This window comes from Mauremys mutica, chromosome 22, assembly GCF_020497125.1.
Source record: "Mauremys mutica isolate MM-2020 ecotype Southern chromosome 22, ASM2049712v1, whole genome shotgun sequence".
In the NCBI taxonomy this organism is placed as follows: Eukaryota; Metazoa; Chordata; order Testudines; family Geoemydidae; genus Mauremys; species Mauremys mutica.
The window spans coordinates 5,057,038-5,078,498 of record NC_059093.1 but is presented as its reverse complement, the minus strand read 5'-3'; the positions used below and the strand labels follow the sequence as shown (position 1 = coordinate 5,078,498).

Sequence of the window (21,461 nt, the reverse complement as noted above, 5' to 3'; positions counted from 1 at the left end):
TTGCACTTGGGGCAGCTGGGAATTACTGTCCTTGTTTCTGAGGATGTCGGTCTCAGAGCTGGGAGAATAAATTCCATCCCTTTTTCTCTCTGCCCATGTATCGTGGTGTTCTCAGAATTACTCTCAGAAAAAAGCCCCCACTATTAAAAATTCAACCTGTTTTGATTGGGCACTCCAGTCTGGTAGTGTTTCTGTCCTTTGATTGGACGGGGTGATTTGTAGACTCAAGTTTCCACTGCAGATGCACACGGCGTTTGCATTTCCTGCAAATGCTTCTGGCAGCAGCCTGGTTCCGTGGAGCATTCCTGGAAAGCAAACCCAAAGGGGATGGGAGTGAAGTCCAAGCACATGTATTTCCAAAGCTGAAGGTCTTTTGCAATATTCCCCCAGCTCTAGTCACGCTGCTGTAGAAGATGGGGTGATGCTTTGTATGGAACATCTTGGAGCCATTCCAGAAGTATATCTATCCCTTAATGCTAGGACGTCTGAGTGAATAAACCAACTGATGGCCTCTCTCTAAACTGTGCTGTTTTGGTGACTTTTCCACAGGAAAACCCCTGTAGAAGAAAAATCTGAGGTGCAAGCAACGGAACCGAAGACACCTCCAGCAGAAGTCAAGACGGTCCCCAACGAAGCCACACAAACAAATGAAAACGAGAGCAAAGCATGATCAGCAGCAGCAAAGAACAAAAAATGACAGAACAACTTCACCTGAGCATTTAAAACACAACACACATCTCATTCCTCTAGTGTCTTTTGCCTTTAAAAGAAAAACAGACAAAATGAAAGAATGCATAAATGGGGATCTCTTTTTTTTTTCTTCGTAGGTTTGTAGGAAGGTTCTATTTGTTGTGCACTTGCTTTTAAGGAAAAATAAAATAAGGTTTTTTTAAAAAAAAGGTTGATCCCGCAACCAAATCAGGGCTCAATGAGCCCTGCATATATTCAAACAAACAAGGTCACGAACATCAATTGCAAATATGGTTAGGAAGCTCAAAACCAACTAGATTTAGGGGTGGGTGGGAAATTAACCCTGACTTTTCTTTGGTTAGCCTAACAGAGTAAACAGCTGTACCATCAGGTACAGCCAGTACTGAATGAACAAAGTCCACAATTTATTTTTATACTTTTCAGTCGAGTTCGAAATATGTAAAGCCTCGTAAATAAGTTAACGTTTCTGTTCACTTTATATTTGTTCAGTAGGCAAAGTATCTCTCGCCCTTTGTGACTGAATCCAATCTCCAGCTTAGACAGTTATTTGGGGGGTTATTATTATTATAGTTATTTTTAGGAAGAATGCCAAAATTGCAGCTTCGGGGATATATTTCAATTTGCAGTATTCAGACTTCTACATTTTTTTTAAAATTTTATTTTAAATCTTTTTGCCAACTTTTGTTTTTTCCAGTGTTTACAGTCGACAAATGTTTTTTTTTTACTTTTGTTGTGTTTAAATGTAAGTGTAAAATAGCTGCCTTTTTTTAAGTAAATACAGTCTATAGATATTAGATTTACTAGCATGCTTGCTTTGCAAAGGGAGACATTTTAAAATATGGATGTTTACAATAGTTGTTTCCCCTTTATCTTTTTTAATTATTATTATTATTATAATTATTATTTCTTACTGGAGTAAGAAGATAAGTAACACCGTTCATTTTACTTTTGGTGGGTGGACAACTTGTCACCAACCAAGGTCTGTGTCTAGCAATGCATTTAAGTGCATTAACGTTAAGCATGGGCCTAGTAAATGGAAATACTGGTATGCTTAAAGTTAAGCATGCACTCAAGTCCTTTGCTGGACCAAGGACCAACTGCATAAGAGAAATATGTTCTCTGCTTTTCTTAGACATTCTCCCCTGTTCCTTCCAGGAATCCTCCCTCAGCTCTGAGAAGCAAAAGGGAGTTTGTACAGTCAGGGCTGGTCTAGTCTCGGTGAATAGATGTTTGAATAAACCAGTTCCCCCTTTTTAGGAAATAAATAAATAAATAAATACTATTGTCTTTTACTCTAGGATTTCAAAGGAAAGAGCTTGTGCACTTCAGGAAACTAGCATCTTCTTTTGGGGAGTGGAAACACTAAAAAGTCCTTTCATTCACTGGGGTGAAATTCACCAACACAAGGTGTATACACCACATTTATGGTCTGATCCTGTAAAGATTTAACTGCATGATTTGATGCTCACAGAGTAGTCCACTCATGCTTTATCAGATCAGGGCCTCAAAGGCCTATCCGAAGCCTCTTGACATTGATGGAAAGACTCCCATTGACTTCGTTGGCCTTTGGATCATAGCTGTAGTGCTCAAAATGAGGCTGATGTGGTGCATAAGCTTTGCACAGGGGTGAACTTTGCTCTTACAGCAGCATCAGTAACAATTGCTATTTGGAATCCTAGAAAAACTGCAAATTTTGAGTGAGAAAAAGAGCAAATGAGGGGTGGGGCAGAGGAGGCAGAGAGGGTGGTTGGGGAAAGACCAGCCTTTGTATAGAAATTTTCCCCCTTTTTTGGTTTTTATTTTGTTTTTGTTTTTAATTTTTTGTTTTGTTTTCCATTCTACTTTAGATCTGCAAGCTTGTGCACTGTGGGCGCGTGAGTATTTTAGTGTGAAACGTGGTTTTTGTCATAGTATTGAAATAATGAAAATAAAAATAAAAAAAAAACTTCAACATAGTTTGGATGTGGAAGATGTAGCGGATAGTTCAGATAAAAAAAATTATTCAGGAAAATAAATAAAGAGAATAAGTCTTATAGGGAACAGAAGCCTTTAAATGAGAAACAAACAAACCTGACTACAGCATACATTCCTTTGTGCTATGGTAATGAACAAATGAAAGAAGATTTTGGGTGGGGAGACTGCAGTTTGTCTCAGCTACATTGAACCACTCTCTTCAGTGTACTCTTATAATGACGCAGTCTTTAACAGTGGCATCGCTAGATTATAATTTCAAACTGTGAAAAATAATGGTCTTGTCATTTGCTAAATGTGGGGGTTTTTTGCAATTTTTTTCTCAGCTCCTGGGGATGGAAATGGAGGCTATCTGTGTGTGTGTACCTAAGCACACGTGCACACGCACACTCACACAACGCCCATCCTTAACATGCCACTAGGATGGATGGATGTTTGATTAAACATCCTGGACCAAATCTGACCCTTGCTTATCCCCATCGGGGCAGCATGGGTGTAACTAGGGGGAAGATTTGGCCCATGGTCCCTAAGAAAACATTTTTTTAAGAGATGGATTGATCAAATGTGGCATGAAAGGCCACCGTGGCTTCTAGAGAAGTCCACATAGCCATGGGGGAATCGATGAGTTGGAAGAGAGCGTGTGTACCTCAGTTCATAATGATTACCAAGAGAATCTGTTCATCATTCGTGTGAAGTTGTTGATGGCTTTGACTTGCTTTGCCAACTATATTCTATACCTCATAAGTTATTACCCCTTGAGAGCTGAGAAGCTGTTATGAGGCAAATACTGCACAATCCTAATGATTAGATACAAATCCATTGACACTGGTCAAGGTCTGTTTGATAAGTACTTGGACTTGTGATATGGATACCTAAATTGGCATTTGCCTCGAATAGGAAACCAATTCCGAGCCGGATCCAAAGCCCATCCAAGTCAATAAGAAAGACTCCCGTTGATTTCAGTGGGCTTTGAATTGAGACTCACGAAGTGGACATCATTGCTAGATACCAGCAAATGCTGTGTTTACTGGACTCGTAGTCAAATCCATTCTGCCCCTTTTCAACACTGGCCTGAGATTTCTCAACCATCAGTACTTGCGTATCGACTCTTGAAAGCATTTTTATACTTCTCCATAACCAGAGAGTGTCATTTTAATTTAGAAATATTCCACTTTTCTGAACTAAAATAGTTTATTCTTCATTATTTTTTTTAATCTTTGAAGAGGGACCAACCTGGCACCGTTTACATTGTATATATTTATATATGTGTTGTTGCCATACATATATATTTATATAGCCACAGAGACTGATCAGCTTCTGGTAGTGGAGTGATTACATTTCATGTTGCACCATACATACAATACCAAGACAACAGCACATCCAATTGTTCAGCTTTTAGACTGGAGTTTTATTTTCACACTTTTATATGGAGCCTTCGGACCCCAGGTTTTCGCAATAGGCTGTTTTGATAGTGGTTCTCAGACCCTCCATTGACATCCCTACCCAGCATTCCCTACTTTTGGGGGCCTTCTATCTTGTTATAAAAAAACAAAAAACTTTTTACCAAGTGAAACATTGATACCACCTTTATTTCCATTCTCACCGGTGTAAATACTGATACTAACGGAGAATTTTGACTTTGCATTCTGTCAGAATACTTGTGTTCAAATAAAAATTACAAAAAAAAACCAACCCCACTTCTTAAGTCTAGCCTTTCTGTTGCCTGGTGCGTCGTGTGTCCACATACAGGCCCACGAGATCCTTTCTAGTGCTTAATATTTGACCCTTCAAGGGGTTCAGGCACCAACTTCTGTTGTTACTAGCACAGTGGTGACAATAGGGACTGTGAGTTCTGGTTAAAAGAGGTGTCATCTTGATAGTGGAGTGGAGACTGAGTAAATGGATCACTCAGTGATTCCCTGTTCTGTTCATTCCCTCTGAAGTACATGGCCTTAGCCACTGTCAGAAGGCAGGATACTGGGCTAGATGGAACTTTGGTCTGACTCAGTGTGGATGTTCATTAGCAGAGAAGGATTTGGATCTGGACTATGTGAGAGGTGATGCTTGTGGGATGGACTCTCCCAAGACCAGCTGTTGTTCAAATTCCTTACCTTTGCTGGAGGCTCTTCTTCCACCTCATAGGCCGCTTGGTAAAACACTCAAGCCCAGTCACAGAGGAGAATATTTTTAAGGTTGGTTCTTTTCAGCTCCTAATCCTGTTCCCAAGACATTTAACATGGAAATGCTTATTAAAGGTCTGGGTTTAGAGTGAGATGGAGAGGTCGTGAGCCAGTTCACCAGCCATGCATATACCTGGGTATGTGTTTGTTTTAAACAGCATCCTGAGTCATAAACCAGCATTTCCCAGGTGTGAGCTCTGTAATTAGCTATGTCTGTTTATGATGGAAAATGCAGCCCTGTCACACAGAATCCTCCAATTTGCTTTCCTATGGGTAAAGTTAACTCTGCTCTCCTACATCTCATTTATCAGAACAGCTCCAATGAGCAGCCACTGGGAGTCCTTTGCCGACAGAGTGTTTCCTATGGAAATCGTGCTATAATTTACCTTGCCAAAAGTGTTTCTACTAATGCATTAGATGCAGCTAACTACACGTAATTCAATCCCCAGATTTGATCTCCAGGTACATGGGGGTAAGAGGGATTAGAACTCTGATTTGTATCCGTACCTGGGTGCACAAATTGTTCACAAAGAGAAATACAATAGGCAAGAGTCTGATCTGACTCTATTTCTTAATGCATCAGAATATCCCTTTCTCCTGGTCTGTTTGCTTCCTTAATGTTTGCTCTGATATTCGTCAGTGCAACCTGCAGGGAGGCCATTACCCTATAGATTGCATAGGTTGGCGGCACGATGGTTGTTTTGATGGAGATATTTTGATTGGTTCCACATTCACTGCAGGTGATGCGGCCGAACAGTGTCCTGGCAATGACCCAGAGGAAAACAGTCCCTTTCCATCTGTGGAGAGCCATTTCCCCCACAATCCCAGCTCAGTGTGGGACAATTTGTGCTGAAGAAAACGCTTTTATTAATATTTTACCAGCTATTATGACCCCGGAGAGTTCCTGAGTTTTACACTCCAGCATGAATTCCAGCTAACCCCAGTGTTACTAGGGAAATAGCCTGACAGGCATGAACGCATTCTACATAGGAGCTGATGAGTCAGGCATCCAGTGAAGAGTCACGATGACCTAGATGTGACCAGTGCGCTGATCTGTTGTGCCACTTGCAAAGTGATGGCAGAAACTGGTCTCGTGCATTTAGTGAATGGCGTACAGTTTTTTTATTACAAAAAAACTCCCTATTATGTAAACAATATCTCGCTAGCAGCCACATAGCATCAGAATGCAGACACGTGGGAGGAAATATCACTGAAGGATCCTGTGGAGCGTAATCAATGGGGCGGTTGGGTGTCAAACATTTTAAAGATATGGACAAATTGGAAAGAGTCCAGCAGAGGGTAATGAAAATTATTAGGGAGCTGGAGCACATGACTTACAAAGAGAGGCTGAGGGAACTGGGCTTGTTTAGTCTGCAGAAGAGAAGAGTGAGGGAGGATTTGATAGCAGCCTTCAACCACCTGAAGGGGGGTTCCAAACAGGATGGATCTAGACTGTTCTCAGTGGTGGCAGATGACAGAATAAGGAATAATGGTCTCAAGTTGCTGTGTGGGAGGTCTAGGTTGGATGTTAGGAAACACTTTCACTAGGAGGGTGGTGAAGCACTGGAATGGGGTTACCTAAGGAGGAGGTGGAATCTCCATCCTTAGAGGTTATTAAGGCCTGGCTTGACAAAACCCTGGCTGGGATGATTTAGTTGGGGTTGGTCCTGCTTTGAGCAGGGAGTAGATACCTCCTGAGGTCTCTTCCAATCCTGATCTATGCTTCTATGGAGGTCACTCAGCTTGGATATCCTAGATCTCATCTGATGGCTGCAGCGGTGTCACAATGGATTTACATTATATTATACATCCTGCTCTGTGCTAGCTCCTAGGTATTCACCCGTGTGCTCTTGTAGTCAAGAATGAGAGCATCATGTTGGATCATTTGATTTATTGTTCCCCTTCCCACATCAAGAATATGTGGGACCAGCTTCACTCTAATTTCAGGGAGCCATCACTCTGCTGCTGCTCCAAAATCATGCCCATGATGCAGTCATCTGGCTTCCAGAGCCCTTATTTTAAGAGCTGCACAGTCTCCAGGGAGGCATGGGCAGCCCCCAGTTTATTAACCACAGGAGAAAACCACATACAAAAAAGGAGCCAGGCACAAACCAGGTTCCTTTACCAGATGCCTGCTCCTGAGGTCAATGACGTAACTGCCCGCCCCGTCCATTGACGTCACTGGTGCAGATTGATGTCCTAGGAGGGGCCCTGTTAGTGCTGTCATTTCCTTTGCTCCTAGACTGATTTCCCTTTGCTAATCCTCTCATTTACTCTCTGGGGATGGGTCCCAGCCCACCGTGCTCTTAAAGGGAGAGCACCCTGTTGCTGACCAGGATGGCTAGTGACGTCATGCAGTTGCTAGCCTGGCGTCCCCTTGCCCAGTGACACTGAGTATATTACTGCTTTAGGAGAGGGCAAAGGCTGGTGATGCTCAGGAAGTTGTTGGTTTTTTTCCAAGGGAAATTTTGGATGACAACATTTTTTTCTTTGTTTCTTTACTGCAATTTTCTTCCAGATTTGGGGCATTTTGTCAAAAATTGCTCAAACTGGAATGTTTTTGTTTTGGTTTGGTCTGGGTTTTTTTTGACCGGGGGAGTAAGGGGGGAGGTGCTTTCTTCACAGAAAGCCCAACGTTTTCAACAAACAAGATTTTTTGGCAAAAGTTTCCATTGCAGCGAAAAAGTCATTTTCAGTTGGAAAAAAAAATGTTTAGACTAACCCCCAAACTCTAGCAAGGACATTTGAACAGATAAGCCAACAATTCTCTTTCATAAGCAAATCTCTGACGTTGGATCATACTCCTGCTAGCCAGCAAGAGCGGGTATTTCCCCAGCCATGACGCTGCAGTGCCTAGCTCTGGCTGGATTCCGCTGCCTGGTGTTCATCCCGTTTCCTGCTGCAGTGTCTTAATGAACTCTGGGCTCTGATATCCTTTCCTGTTCGCTAAGAGATTAATAGAGGCACCTGGAATGCTTGGCCTAATTTACTGTTGCTGCAGAGCACAGGCCCATGTATTAAGGTGATGAGTTTTCTATCCCTGGTGTCAGAGTTGTGCTCAATGACAAATAGGACTGAAAAAAATCCTTCTTAGATCTTTGTATTTTCTCCAATCATTCATCAAGCTCAAGTTCTACCTTCCAGAGGACTTTTTACTTCTCTCTGCCTTTGTTGAATCCACAGCACCTCTGCCATCAATTTCCTAAGTACATCCCTTTATTACTGGGGATTCTCTTTGTATTGCTGAGTTGACTGAAGGGTGAGTCCCTTCTGCATTTGAGATGGATGGATGGATGCACACCATTTATTTTTTTCCATTCCTCTGGCTGTGCCAGTGGGTTGGTTTGGCCTCTGAGTCAGGTGCCAGAACAGCCTGGTTTGGGATACCTTTACTGAAGTTGCCATAGGGCAATGAAAGGTCGTCCAGGTTTAACAACCCTCCATTAGTCAGCCCTCTGCTAGGTGCCAGAATTTCGCCTGACAGCTCTTGTGTGTGTCAGTTCAGAGTAGAGGCTACAGCGCCAAGGTGAAGGCCCAGAACAGGTTTATAATCAAAATGACCTTCGCAGAACAAATGGCGTTTGCAGCTTGCTGTAGATAAATGCAGACACATACAGATCCAATCCACTAGGGCTTTGCAAGTTAGACTCTCAGAGCCTTTGGCTTCTTTGCTTCCAGTTCCCAATATACTTGGGTTGATTCAGCAACCTCTGGGCTCCCTTTCGGAGTGAGCTAGAGGGGGGGTGTGTCAATTGCATTATGACTTAGTGTCTAATTCTGTGGTGTCACCGTGCAGCTGGCCATGGGGCATGTCTTCCAACTATTGGAGAAGCCCCCAGACACAGCAAACTCTGCCATGAGGCTGCATAGATATACACATGGTACAGTATGCTAGGCTGTCCATCCTCCCAGTGTTCTGCCAGTGCTCTGGGAGAGATGTAACCAAATATCAGCTACTGAATTCTTTTGCTGCATTGACTCACCGGTTTGAACCCTTTGGCCTTCATGCTTCAGCTCTCCATCCGAAATCCCCAGTCCAGGGAACAAACCCAGGATCCCACTGCCTTAGCTGGTTCTCCGTCCTCCTCGGCACAGTTGGGTGGAAGAAGCTCAGAACCTGAGAGGTGAGATGAATGTTGTTCTTTACTGAGGATGGAGGGCTGTGCCGATAAATCATTGGATAAAGTGAGAGTGGGTAATTTTCATTCCTGCACAGGGAAATTTGCATAAAATCACACTTTAAAAACTAAACAATTCAGGTGACATGACAGCCCAAATTAGGACCTGATGATGCGTGGCAATTGGAAATAGGTGAGGAGAGCATAAAAATCTACTTTAATCACAGTGCTGAAGAGCAGGAATAATTGTTTGCCATTCGCATATTTCAAGTGAGAGAAGGATATGCATCAAGCCCACCCAGATCCCATCCGCATCACATGGCTGTGAAAAGCAAAGTTAATTCCCCAGCTTCTGATGCAAACATTTGACCTGCAATGGAGACCAGGATATGAGCTGCTCCAATGTCACTTTGTGGGTCCAGCATTAGAGAGAAGATCAAAAGCTTTGATGCTAAATTAGATAGATCTCTCCATTTCTCCTGCCCTTTTCCTCCTGGAATCTCAGCTCGAAATTCGGAGCCACTCTCATTCCCTCTCTAGTGCTTAACAATATTTTTATTTTTGTTGCAGATTTAGCTGATTAAAAAACAAACCAACCAAAAAGCAAACTCCACCGCTGCCGAAAAGCCTGACATTTGCAATGGCCAACTTCCTGGAGCACATTAGCATGGGTTTGCTGGTGAAGAGGGGCCTGCAGCCATAAGCTCTTAAACCTGGTGAGTTTAATAAATAAAAAATTGCTGTCCTGCAGGAACCTAAGATACGTTTCTCATTTGGTGTAATTATAATAAAAAAGCAATTAGAATGAAGGAGGATGTGTCAGGAGAGCAAGTGTTCTAAAGAGGAGTAAATTGAAATTGCAGCTCATTAAGAATTAAAGAGAGCAATTATTTAGAAAGTTGAGGCATTATTGCTAATGGCAGGGAGTTTCTAACATGGGCCAAGTTTAGGAGGCACAATAGGGTAGAACCGAACTGCACTGTACCGGTTAGTATTCGCATTATCGTGTATCGTTTACATTCTGGTAGGACCTAAAATCCCCCATCAGGATCATTGAACTGGGCCCTGCACAAACAATTAGAAGGCACAGTCCCTTCCTGAAGTACCTATAATTGAAGAAGATGAAGGGGAAGGAAAGGGATTAAAGATACAAGCAAGGCACTTAGGATGATAAGCACATGCCTCGTTAATTTCATACTCCCCTCCCCCACCCTTCTGTTTCAAATTAAATGTTAATAAAATGTGGTACTTGCTACATTTATAAAAATCTGCATTTTTAACCTTGACTTTACCTATTTTTATTGATATATTTAAATCAATTCCCGTTCTATTTGTTTCTCCTTGCCTTTTTCTGCTGGAATCCCAATTCTCTTTCCAACGACAGTTCTAACAGGGACTGGATGGGCCCAGGTACACTGCGCCCCCACAAACGTGAACGCTCACTCTGGTTGGCTGATTAGCAGCGTGTAACCGCCGCGGGGCAGAGACCTTTTCTACTGCATGTTCCGTCCAGCCCTGAACAGCCCATGGCCATAACGATCATGGCCCAGTAATCCTCCTGCAGGCAGATGGGTGAGCTGTGCTCTGCAGTTCTAACTGTTTGCCCAGCTCAGCCTGGGTTTGAGCAGAGTGAGAAACATGGCTTTGACATTCAGCATTGTGAGTCGCTCAGATACGACAGTGATTGGGGGCCATATACGTAGTTCAGAGAGAGGGCCAGATTAGCTTGGTGTGTATGAGGCTAGATAGATGCGATTAGATTATGGTCAATATTGAAATGTACAACGTTGCCTTATTACACATCACATCCCAAGGCTCCTAAAGAGCTGGTCAAAGCATTGTTCAGTGTTTAAATCCTAGAAATCTCTAAACTGGATGAGCTGGGGTACAGCTCTACTTTTATCATTATTTATATTGCAGTAGTACTTAGAGGCCCCAAGCGAGAGGGACATTGTGGGCTGCCTTGCGCTAGATGCTGTACATACAGACAGTGAGAAATAGCCCCTGCCTTGCAGAGCTTCCAATCTGAATAGACAAGGCAGGTGGTGGGTGAGAGAGAGGCAGCATTATTATGCCCATTTCACAGCTAAGCAGAGAAAGATTAAGTTACTTGCCCTAGGTAAGGTAGGGAGTCTGGTAGAGCCACTTACTTCAGTGCCATACCCACAAGAGCAGCCTTTCTTCTGCTTCCTGTAGTAGCTGTGCAAAGTGTCTGGTGACCTGCTGTTGGTTTGTATCTAATCACCAACCCTTTAAAATGATTATAAATTAGCAGAAAGGAGCGGGAGACTCTGCAGCCCAGCGTTCAGCTCTCCATTAATGGGAAGTGCTTCATTCTCGCTGTGACATGTTCAGCTCAGCGTGGGGCTAGAAAGGTGGCAGCGAAAGGCGAGCGAGACACGGCACACAATAAATAGCACGGCTTTTAAAAAGGAGCTTTCTGGGGAATTATGAATTAATAATTAAAAAGAAGAATTGACTGGCTGCAGCTGGTCTGAGGCCAGCTCCACAGGAACCCAGCACGTTTGAGTCAGAAATGCACCGTTAGCATCTCCTGCATGATTTACCGATAAATCTTAAAGGAATCATAAATCTCCCCTAATAGAACTTGGTGGGTTTACATCGGATGAGAGGCAGGAATCCTCTTTGTCCTTGCTTCAAATGCTACCAGGGTTACATTAAATAGGGACCCAGAAAAGTGTTCCACCCTGCAACTGTGCCTAGGAACACAGTTCCACCTGGAATCAGACCATCACTTCAACCAGAAGACCCTCCTGCATCCACCAGAAGCACTATGCGTCACGTGTGTCCTGGCAACACCCTGGCATGACCATAGTGTCTCATATGTCAATACGTCCAATCATGATCGTTTACTGTACCTATCACTGATGCCAGCTCCCCTACACCACAAAGAAGTGCTGCGTAAATAGCACATGTCTCAATTTGGTAAGCTAACAGTTCCCATTTAAATTACCATCGTAGTCCACCAATAGCACCGACTTCATGTTTATCCCCATGCAAGTGCTTGGAATGTATCGTTGTGAGGTGTACTGCACCAATGGCTCTCGTATGGGGACTGTATGACTCTGTACCTTATATAGGACCAATGACTTGTATGGAGACCGCAACTATGAAGCTGTGATTTGTCTGGAGAATTCCCACCGCCTGGAGCTATACCACCCACTGTCCCCACGTCAGGTACAGATCTGCATGGAGTTCTGACTGATAAGGGGCTGACAGCCATATCTCATAAAGGGACAGTTACCCTATGGTTCTGTAATGCCAGCGAGGATAGGGCCCATACTCTGCATTGTGCTAAGCCGTGGCTGCCGTCAGCTTGCTCTCATTCCCTCCTGATAAGAAGCTGTTGCCTGGTTGGATGCAGCAGTGTCTGCCAACCGAAATGCATGTTGGATGGCTCGGCGGAGCTGTGATTACAGATGGCAGCCTTGACCTGGTCAAAGAGCCAGGTGGACCTGCACATCCTCTGAGGTGCTGCGACTGGGCCTGTCCGTTCCCCTTCAGCAACCGAGGCCTGCCAGAGAGCTGCAGGGAAAAGCGTAGCATCCCCCTCAGTGTGCATACAGGGCGTGTTTGCATTAAAGGCAGCTGCCCCTCTGCACCTGGCAGGGCCATGGGAACTGTTAGCGTCCAAACAGACTTTTTAGTGGCAAAGAAAGCAGAGTCCCTCTGGACTCTGACGGTTAGAGAGCTCACGGTGACTATGGTTATAGGGCGCGAGAAGGCTGGGAACGGCACCACGCTCTGCACAGTGTGACTGGCCTTCCACAGCCTGGAGGGGTTTGAAATCGTGCGACTGGCTCTGCCCAGGCCACAGAAACTGCCATGCGATGGGGGTGTGACACACGCTTGGCTCGTGTGTTTGTTCATGGATGTGGCATGTACAGGCCATGGGGTGGGTGCGGCTCTGTGTGTGCAGCTGCTTGTACGGACGAGTGTGCTTGTGAGGTGGGGCCTTGTATGGGACGTGTGTGTGAGAGGTGCGCGTGTGGCTGGGTGTGTATCTGTTCACCACTTGGGCCAGAGTTCGGAGGGATGGGAGTGAAATATCGGTGGGCCCGTAATGTTGGGCCAGATTCTGACACTCACACTAAGTAGTGCCTTACTCTGTGAGTAGCCGCACCGCGTTACCTGGGGCTTGCAGAGTAAGTCTGCTGGAATCACGTCCTCGGAGAAATTTAAGACGTCATTTTATCCAGCACAGTTACAAAGCAGGAAGGTCGCACAGAGGCTTTTGTGACTGTTATTCCCTCTCCGCGTTCGCAGGAGCCCTGTCCCCTGGCAGCATGCCCGCTTCCCTTCCCTCTGCTGGGGCTGCTTGGCTCTGAGACAGCATGTCCAGCCAGCGGGACACCAGCACTGTGACAACATTTAGCTCCTTTCCAGTGGGAAACGCTGCGGGTTTGTTACTATTGGTGTCGCTGTTGCTTTTCCTTCCTGGCCATGAAACGGGCGGCCTGGCAGTCGAGTCTGAACTAGGAAACAGGGACGGTCAAATTAGTCAAGCCCCAGGGATTGGCATTGCTCAGCACTAGGGCTGCCTCTGTCTAAACCTGATCTCTGCTAGGAAACGCACCCGACGCTGGCTGCAGGAGCTGGGAACATAAGTGCAGCTGAGCTCGTGCTCCGGTTTATGGCTTAACGGCAGATGCTGCCAAGACTTCTGCGCTGTTTCAGAGACGTGGCTAAGCCTTGCTCTGAGCAGACCTGCGGCAGGCAGTGTCTGGGCGTTTCTCCTCCTGGAACAGTACCTATTACCTAAGCACCGAAGTACCTTGGTGGGTCCCTGGCCTTGTGCCTTAGACCGCTGTTATGGGGCTAGTGATCCACCCTTGCACACAGCTCGGCCGGTGCATTTCAATCCTGACCCGAAGCCCACCCTGTATTCTAGCCCTGCCTGCCCACCCTGCAAAGACTTCCAGCCACGTGGTAGGTTAGCAAAAGCAGGGAGGAAGCCTGAGACGCTAACAGGAAACACACCCAATGGTGACCTTGGCCAGGATATGAGCTCAGGTCTAGGGAGGTGGGACACTCCTCTATCAACGAGCCGCCTCAGTCAGGCCCTGTGTTAATTCGGGCGGAGCTGGGCCTGAAGTACTCTGTATGTGCAGGTGCTCGGTACGGTCTCTGGTTGGCAGAAGATCATGGGAATGACTCCAGCAGGGGCTGCCAAGCCACAGCTGGCTAGTGGCCGCTCTGCATCGTCTCTTGGCAGGCAGGGCTGACAGGGTTCACCTGGCAGCATGCGGAGCTCACGCTTTCGGGTGGTGCTAATCAGTTGTGACAGGAGCGATGCAGCCTGGTCCCTGAAACCAGCTCAGTGCCAGGGTGGATCTGAGGGGCCAGTGCACACCAGGGTACCGGAGCCAGGAGGTGGCCTCTGGGGACACTTGCCCCCTTTCCTGTGACTCCTCTCTGCACTCAACCCCTTGGCCAGGAGCAGGCTGGAGTCAGGAATTCTGGGCTGACAGAGGTTGCCAGGGGCAGCCAGTGACAGGACTGACTCACTGTGAGCTGTGTCCCTCAGAGCTCGACTAACCATGCTGCTTACCCCGAGTCCTACAGTCCTAGGGGTGCCAGTGGCATTGGTGGGACTAACGCACCAGATGGACCATTTTGGAGCCAGCTTTTCCCTGCAGCAAAGCCTCATGCACAGGGTTTGCCATTCAAGGCGCAGTGTGTTAAGGAGAGTCTGTGTCTTTCAGGTCAAAAATGCAAACACTGCACCAAACCCATCCCGGGGGTGTCTGTGTTGGAGCCTGGGATGAGACGCCAGAGGTGAATTTGGCCCATCATTAGCTACTGGTTTAAATGAGAGTTCATGCACAGGCACACACTAACTCAGTCACCTCTTGACACTGCAGCCGCCTCTATCAGAGAGCGAGCAGGAAACTTGCTGGCCTCCCAGTTCAAACTGAGCAGCATCCGCTGCAGCCCACTCTTCTATTAGAAATTGAAATGAGATCAGTTGCTTGGTGCTAAATTATGCTCCAGAGCTCCTCCAGCAACCTGACCACATTGACTCTTCTACTGGGTGAACCCTTAGTAGGTTCTGGGGGTGACTGACAATCCTAATTAAAAATAAGGCATGTGATTTTGGTGCCAGGTTTGGGGGTATTCAGATTGCTTGCTGGACTGACTGGCGATGTTCTGGATGGACGGATCTCTCCCTATTGGGATTCTGGGTCAGGGCATGGGAGAAATGAGACTTGCCATTCTCCTGGATTTGCAAACGGCCCCGGCTGGAAGACACAGTTGGCATTTGGAAATGCAGTCTGTGCTAAGAATGTACAAATGTGCAAAGCCAATGCCGTGATTGATGAGCCTGATATTAAAATACAACGCTGCTGTATTCATCTAAACCACAGCACTGTGGCTATCGTAAGAGATCCTGCTTTGGACATTTCTGTAGAATATTGTAGTCATTTTTTATTAGTGGAAGCAGTTGTGTGCTGCCACTGAACCAATAATTCGTCCTGCCTGACAAGAAGCCCCCTTGTACACAGGGATGGAAAAAAGAAGTCAAACAACAGAGCTCTGTTGCAGGAAGCATTTGTAGTTTCCTCCAAGGCAGTTTGCTATGCTAAATTGCCTGGCTTTGCTCTGCTCCATGGCACATTGTCATGCCATACCATGTAAAAGCAGCTTCCACACTACATCGCTTGCTGTTGTTATTGTGGACACTGTTGTTGTTGCATTTGTAGAAGAAGAGATGTGATGTGAGCCCAACCTGGCTTACTTACTACTTTGTGCTAGAACAGGAAGCTCACAAGGGATGAGGGAATTAGTGACCTTTAAGAGTCTTTGGGAGACCAATGAAAAATAACCTGCCAAAGGAAAACAATGAAGAGAGAATAACTGACGACGAGACACTGCTACAGACCATGGTAGTTCCGTGCCAATATTCTCTGTCTTTTATATCCTACTCAGCAAGGCAATTAAGTAGCTAATTAGGTTCCTAAACGATTGACAGTGTTGTGCAGCACCTCCAGAAAGCAGCCTGGCCCGGGCTTTCCGCCTTAGCTGATGGGATTTGTGCTGAAGATCAATTTGAGTTGAGCATGTCCCAAGCCTGACTGACAGCCCTGCAGCCAAAGCTCTGTCATGCCACCCAACGGGGCCTGATCTTGCAGAGAATTTTCTAGCCGAAAAAATATGATTAAGTTGAAATAAAAAATTTGCAGGGAAAAATTACGAAACCCAAATGTTTGTCTGTCTCCTGAATCTAACGAATGAAACCCACAGCCGAGCCAGGGTGCAGGGAAGTGGCCATGGACTTAGCACTCAGCAGGGATGCTCAGGGAATGTGCCAAGGTTCTGCCTGGCCAATCCTAATAGCAAGGGACCTAGATAGACAGATCTTATTGTCTTGCAGAGTCACATTGTGTGTGTTTGTGTGCAAAAGGAAGTATTTTTTCACACAACGCACAGTCAACCCATGGAACTCCTTGCCAGAGGATGTTGTGAAGGCCAGGACTATAAGAGGGTTCAAAAATGAACTAGATAAGTTCATGGAGGATATGTACATCAATGGCTATTAGCCAGGATGGGCAGGAATGGTGTCCCAAGCCTCTGTTTGCCAGAAGCTGGAAATGGGTGACGGGATGGATCCCATGATGATTATTCTGTTCATTCCCTCTGGGGCACCTGGCATTGGCCACTGTCAGAAGACAGGATACTGGGCTAGATGGACCTTTGGTCTGACCCTGCATAGCCATTTTTTATGTTCTTATGTCCCTAAGGACCTCCCTCAACCCAGGGAGTGACTACATATTCCTTCCCCTGGAACCTCTTTGTACTCTCAGGTTAAGCATTCATTTCTGCACTTAGAATCATAGACTTTAAGATCAGAAGGGACTTGTGCTCAACTCCCAAATGTAACCTGCCCTTCATTCCCTACCTCCCATGTACGCCTATGGCTCTTCCCTTCCTCCATCTGCCCTTCTCCTGGACCTCATTCAACCTCCTCCTTCCACCAAATTGAGCCCTGATTCCCCTCCTCCTGACCCCAATGCAACATCCTAGCCATACTCCCTGGTCCCAGCCAATCCTCAGTCCTTTCCTCCCTCTGCTTCCATAGCACCCTCCATATGCTGCCCAGAAGACACTGATCCAGTTAGAAACATCCTGAGTCCTGACGGGACAGGACATAGGACCTTCTCCTTCAGATACCGCTCCAAAGGCCTCAGCTGCTGACGTCACAATCTGATGTCACCTGCTGCAATTGTTCCTGTCTCTCTCTCTCTGTGACTCATGTATAGAAGCCACAACATGTGGCCTGCTGGGATTATTGTTTACTATTCACAGCCAATTAGAGGTGACGGGGCAAATCATTAGCATAACGATGTATCAGGGTTTCTTGGTAGTGGAAAACAGATTTGTTTTTATTTACCTTTTGTGATTGCCCTGAGTGACCATAAAGAGGAATGGCTGGATTGAGTCAGGCGTACAGCTAGCAGGAGCAATGCCAGATTTCCCTGCACAACTATGGCCAAGGGAGCTCAAACACTGCAGTGATGGTGGGTGTGAGTACCTAGACAGAGGTAGTTACAGCAATAGGCATCAGCCTTTTGCCCAGGGCATCCTCTGCTCACGTGTCAGCAAGTGAAACTCTGCACCGCTGGCTGCAAACGGGTGGGCAAACGAAATGCCGAGCATGACACACGAGAGCGAATCAGTGGGCACTGAGCACGCTCCTCAGCTGAGCCTCCTTCTTAATGGTTTACCAGCTGGCCAGGTAGCCACTATGTCAGTTTCTCTTTGGTGAGTCAAAACAACAGACGCGAGATTGAGAAATGGAAGGAATCCAGAGGAGGACAATGAAGACGATAAAGGGATTAGAGCATATGGTTTATGAAGGGAGATGAAGGAACCCTTCTAAGAACATCCCAAGGGGATGGTGACAAGGGGTGAAGGTGGGGGGAGATACAACCGATGTAAAGACACAACATTATACATGCCCCATGGTTCCAGGTGATTATGGGAACACGGGTCTGACCCACAAAGCAGCTGTTACAATACTAGTTCAAATGACTCCAAAACCAAAGGCCAGGTAGATAATGGACTGCACTGCTGGGGTGGGACTGGGGCAGGGTCTGAAAAGGGGGAGACAAGAGAACGCACTTGGGAGATGAGGGGATGATACTGCTGCCCTGGAGAGGGAAAGTCAGGCAGAACTAGCACTTGGATAATGTGCTGAGGAGTACAGGATAGCTAGCTAGATAGGAAGGAAAGAAACCTGCCCAACACTCCTCTCTGTGAATCTATTGTTTCCAAACTTGCCTATTAAATATTCCCTGAGCCCTAGCTCTTCGTTTCCCACTGAGCTTTGCTGGCCTGGGTTTATTGATAACAATTATTATTCACTTATGTCCTACCTGGGGCTTGCCCCCCTAGAGTCCAGCCAGGAAGAAGAATGAGCCAGAGCTAGACGCAGGAGATCATCTCACCAAGGATGCTGCTGCTGGCTCTTGCTGCTTGTAATTAGGCACCATGGACATAGGTTTGAAACAGCTTCATTAGAGAACTAAACTGCACCTTCTGGCTGGGGGCCTTTGTGCATGGAGCTCAGGGCTGAGTTCCAGGCATGAGTGGGGAGGGAATCCTCCCAACTGAACCCAGGAGGGCAAGCAAAGGCATGTGTCCTTGCAACTCACTTGGAGAGCGCTGCCCTGGGGCAACGATATCTTGGCACCTAATGGAGCTGCAGCTCAGCACAGAGTTAGGTGCCCAGCAAGCAGCAGCTTATTGGCTGATTTCAGCAACCAAGTGGTGGCTCATTGGTTGCACAATGGGCTGAGTGATTATGCAGAAGGCAAGTAGATCGGAGCTGGGTTTTCCCACCCTGCACAAAAGCGTGGCTCTGCAGGCCACGGGCACAAACTGCTGGTGCTTTCACACTTTAGGCAATGGCGTCACCTACAGGAGATGCTCCAAGCTGCCTTTATCTCATTTCCTTAGGCTCCAATTCTGGCCCGATTATGGTGTTTCTGGAATAAAAATTCTCCTGCCCCGTGACAAAACTCACAGTTCCTTTGGCTGCTGAAATTTTCCATTACCCTACACCCCACCTCTCCCTGCTAGTCTCTGCTAGCAGGACTATCGGGGCCTTGTGTTAAGCGGGGACACGCACCCATCTGGAAGGTGATGTTGCTGCCGAACAACCCCAGGGACGTCTATGGAATTGTTCTCTTGTTGCTGGCTTGGGTTCACTCCTGGGAGCTTCTGCACACTGGTTCTATCAAGTCAAATTTAGCAAGAGAACAATTCCATGGAGATTGGTGCAACATGAGGACGCACCTGGATCAGTCTTTGGCATCCGGGAAGACCCAGCTGCTCTACCTGGATGCGTTTAAGATCAGGCACCTGATCTTCTGTTTGGACATACGAAATCAGGAGTGGGTGTTTTTCTAAACAACGTGCTCTCGTTCAGACACAAATTCTTTTGGGGGAAGTTCTCTGGCCTGGGTGATACAGGGGGTCAGACTAGTGGATCACAATGGTCCCTTCTGGCCTCGGACTCTGCCTCTGTGCCTGGCACATTCAGCATGTCTGTGCTAGCCAGATGTCCCTGGAGCATTCGGCAGCTGACCGGTCTGGTCTAATTCGCCTTGTCTGCAATGTTTGTCAGTGGAACTTAGCTGCCCTGCTTTCCCCCTGCCCGGCACTTTGGGCTCTCCTTTACACATGTGCAAAGGGCAGGCCAGGTGGGTCTAAATTGCTCTTCTCTCCCTCACCCCAGTGATAGTGTTTGCAGGCTCTCTGGCACAGGGAGAACTGATGGCACATGGTGCAATGCAGTGCAGGATTCGTCTCAGTGTGCTCTACCAGCCAGGCCTGGCACACTGGACAGCATGACAGGTGGCTCTCGAAGGCACGTGTGAGTCCCATCGAGGATATGAAATAAGACGACCCAAAGGAAAGGCTTAAGCAGACTCGGGGCTAAATCCAGCTGGATGGAGCTTCCCCACAGAGCCCAATTCCAGCCCTGCACTGAGCAGCCAGTGCTGTTACCTGCATCACCAGAGCAAGCCAGGCTGTTTCAGGAGTGGGGAACTTGCTAACAAGGGGGCGGGGGTGTTAGAGCAGGGGGCATGGTTTCCCTGTCTATGAAATGGCAACAACATTACTGACCCACCTTTGTAAAATACACTGAGGCCTCCAGGGGAGAGGAGCTGACAGTTCAAAGCGTTGGTATTATCTGAGACGTGGTGCGAGTCGGTGTATCAGTGAAGTGAGATGGGAGGGGTGAGGCTTCTTTCCTGGAGGCTGGACTGGATCTTCTCCTCCTTCCTGCTCTGTCTCTCCAGCCTATTTAGCCTGTAAGCCCAGCACAACAAGGACTGTTAATCGCTCTGCACAACACCTGGCACAATGGGGCCCCGATCTTGGTTGTCCCTGGGCACTACTGTAATAGACCTAAGACATTAAATGACAAGGTTTCTCGTCCCCTTTAACAGAGCTTTCCTAAGTTTAAACTTTTGGAGACAAACGAGGCATTTCAGCCCAGGCCTTGTGGTATGCGATAGTTACTTATCTCCATGGCACTTGCACTGAAAATCATTTCCCCCGTGTAAAGGACGGGTCACAATTCAATTCCTGTGGCCCTCGCAGCTTACTGAAGAGCTGCAGCCAGAAGGAGAGTGCAGCTGGGTCTAAAGCTGCCTTGAACTGGAGACGTCTCTTTGGGAAGGGGCCCTCAGCCTAGAGAGAAAAGTGCAAAGCAGGTCAGACATCAGGCTGTTCTCTTCTCCGTGAGCTCCAGTGCTCACAGACGGGAGCCAGGCTGCTGTAGGTGCAAACTCCTCCTGTCCATTGGCCTATTCGCTAATGTGCATCAGCTCTGCCTTAGGTGGGGTCCCACTGTAGTAGGGGGCATGGAATTAAGTCTCCGTGGCCCAAGCAGGCCTTGCTCTGGCTGCCACTGAGTGGACTACACAGTGCCAGGTGGGGTTTTATGCCATGGACACCTGGCTCACTAGGAACTGGACTTAGCTACCTCCAGCCTGTTTCACAGCCATAAGATATGCTCCCAGGAAGGTGGGATGGAGTTGATCTAATGACCCTAAAGGTGAAAGGCTCCATTGTCTATTTCCTGGCCATTTTTCCACTCGCTGATTGGGGTTCATTCGGCATGATACCTGGCCCGTAATGCACTCCATGACTCATGAATGTTTATCAGCTAGGAAGAATGTGGTTCAGTAATCTCCATGCACCACCATGAGTCACGTGGCATTCCAGGTCCATGGCTTATATTTAACACCACAAGGGTGGGTGGGGGAATGATTTAAATTCATAGAGACAGAAGAGACGTAAACAGAGCGCCACGGAGGAGAGGCACAGGCCCTCGAGTGGGCAAAACAGACAAAAAATCATTTCAGCACTTTATCGCCTTCTTTTTTGACTCACAAATGTTGTACCCAGTAAGAAAACCTTCATGTTCACCATCGTCCAGTCTCCA

At 46.8% G+C, this 21,461-nt stretch overlaps 1 protein-coding gene and 1 long non-coding RNA gene across 9 annotated transcripts in view; one reads left to right on the top strand and one right to left on the bottom strand.

Moving 5' to 3' along the window:
• Positions 1-4,374, top strand: part of NCAM1 (neural cell adhesion molecule 1) — a 238,798-nt gene extending 234,424 nt beyond the window's left edge. For all 8 annotated transcript variants that reach the window (XM_044997309.1, XM_044997308.1, XM_044997306.1 and 5 more), the window contains one exon: positions 550-4,374. In XM_044997309.1, coding sequence (XP_044853244.1) covers positions 550-670 — 121 coding nt within the window. In that variant the 3' untranslated portion in view covers positions 671-4,374. The remainder of the gene's footprint in view (positions 1-549) is intronic.
• On the bottom strand, positions 23-20,533 carry LOC123354915. Its single transcript, XR_006574963.1, has 3 exons — positions 20,139-20,533; positions 8,846-8,979; positions 23-305 (listed from the first exon to the last, which is right to left on the bottom strand). It is a non-coding gene; the product is annotated as an uncharacterized LOC123354915 (long non-coding RNA).
• Positions 20,534-21,461: the final 928 nt, after the last annotated feature.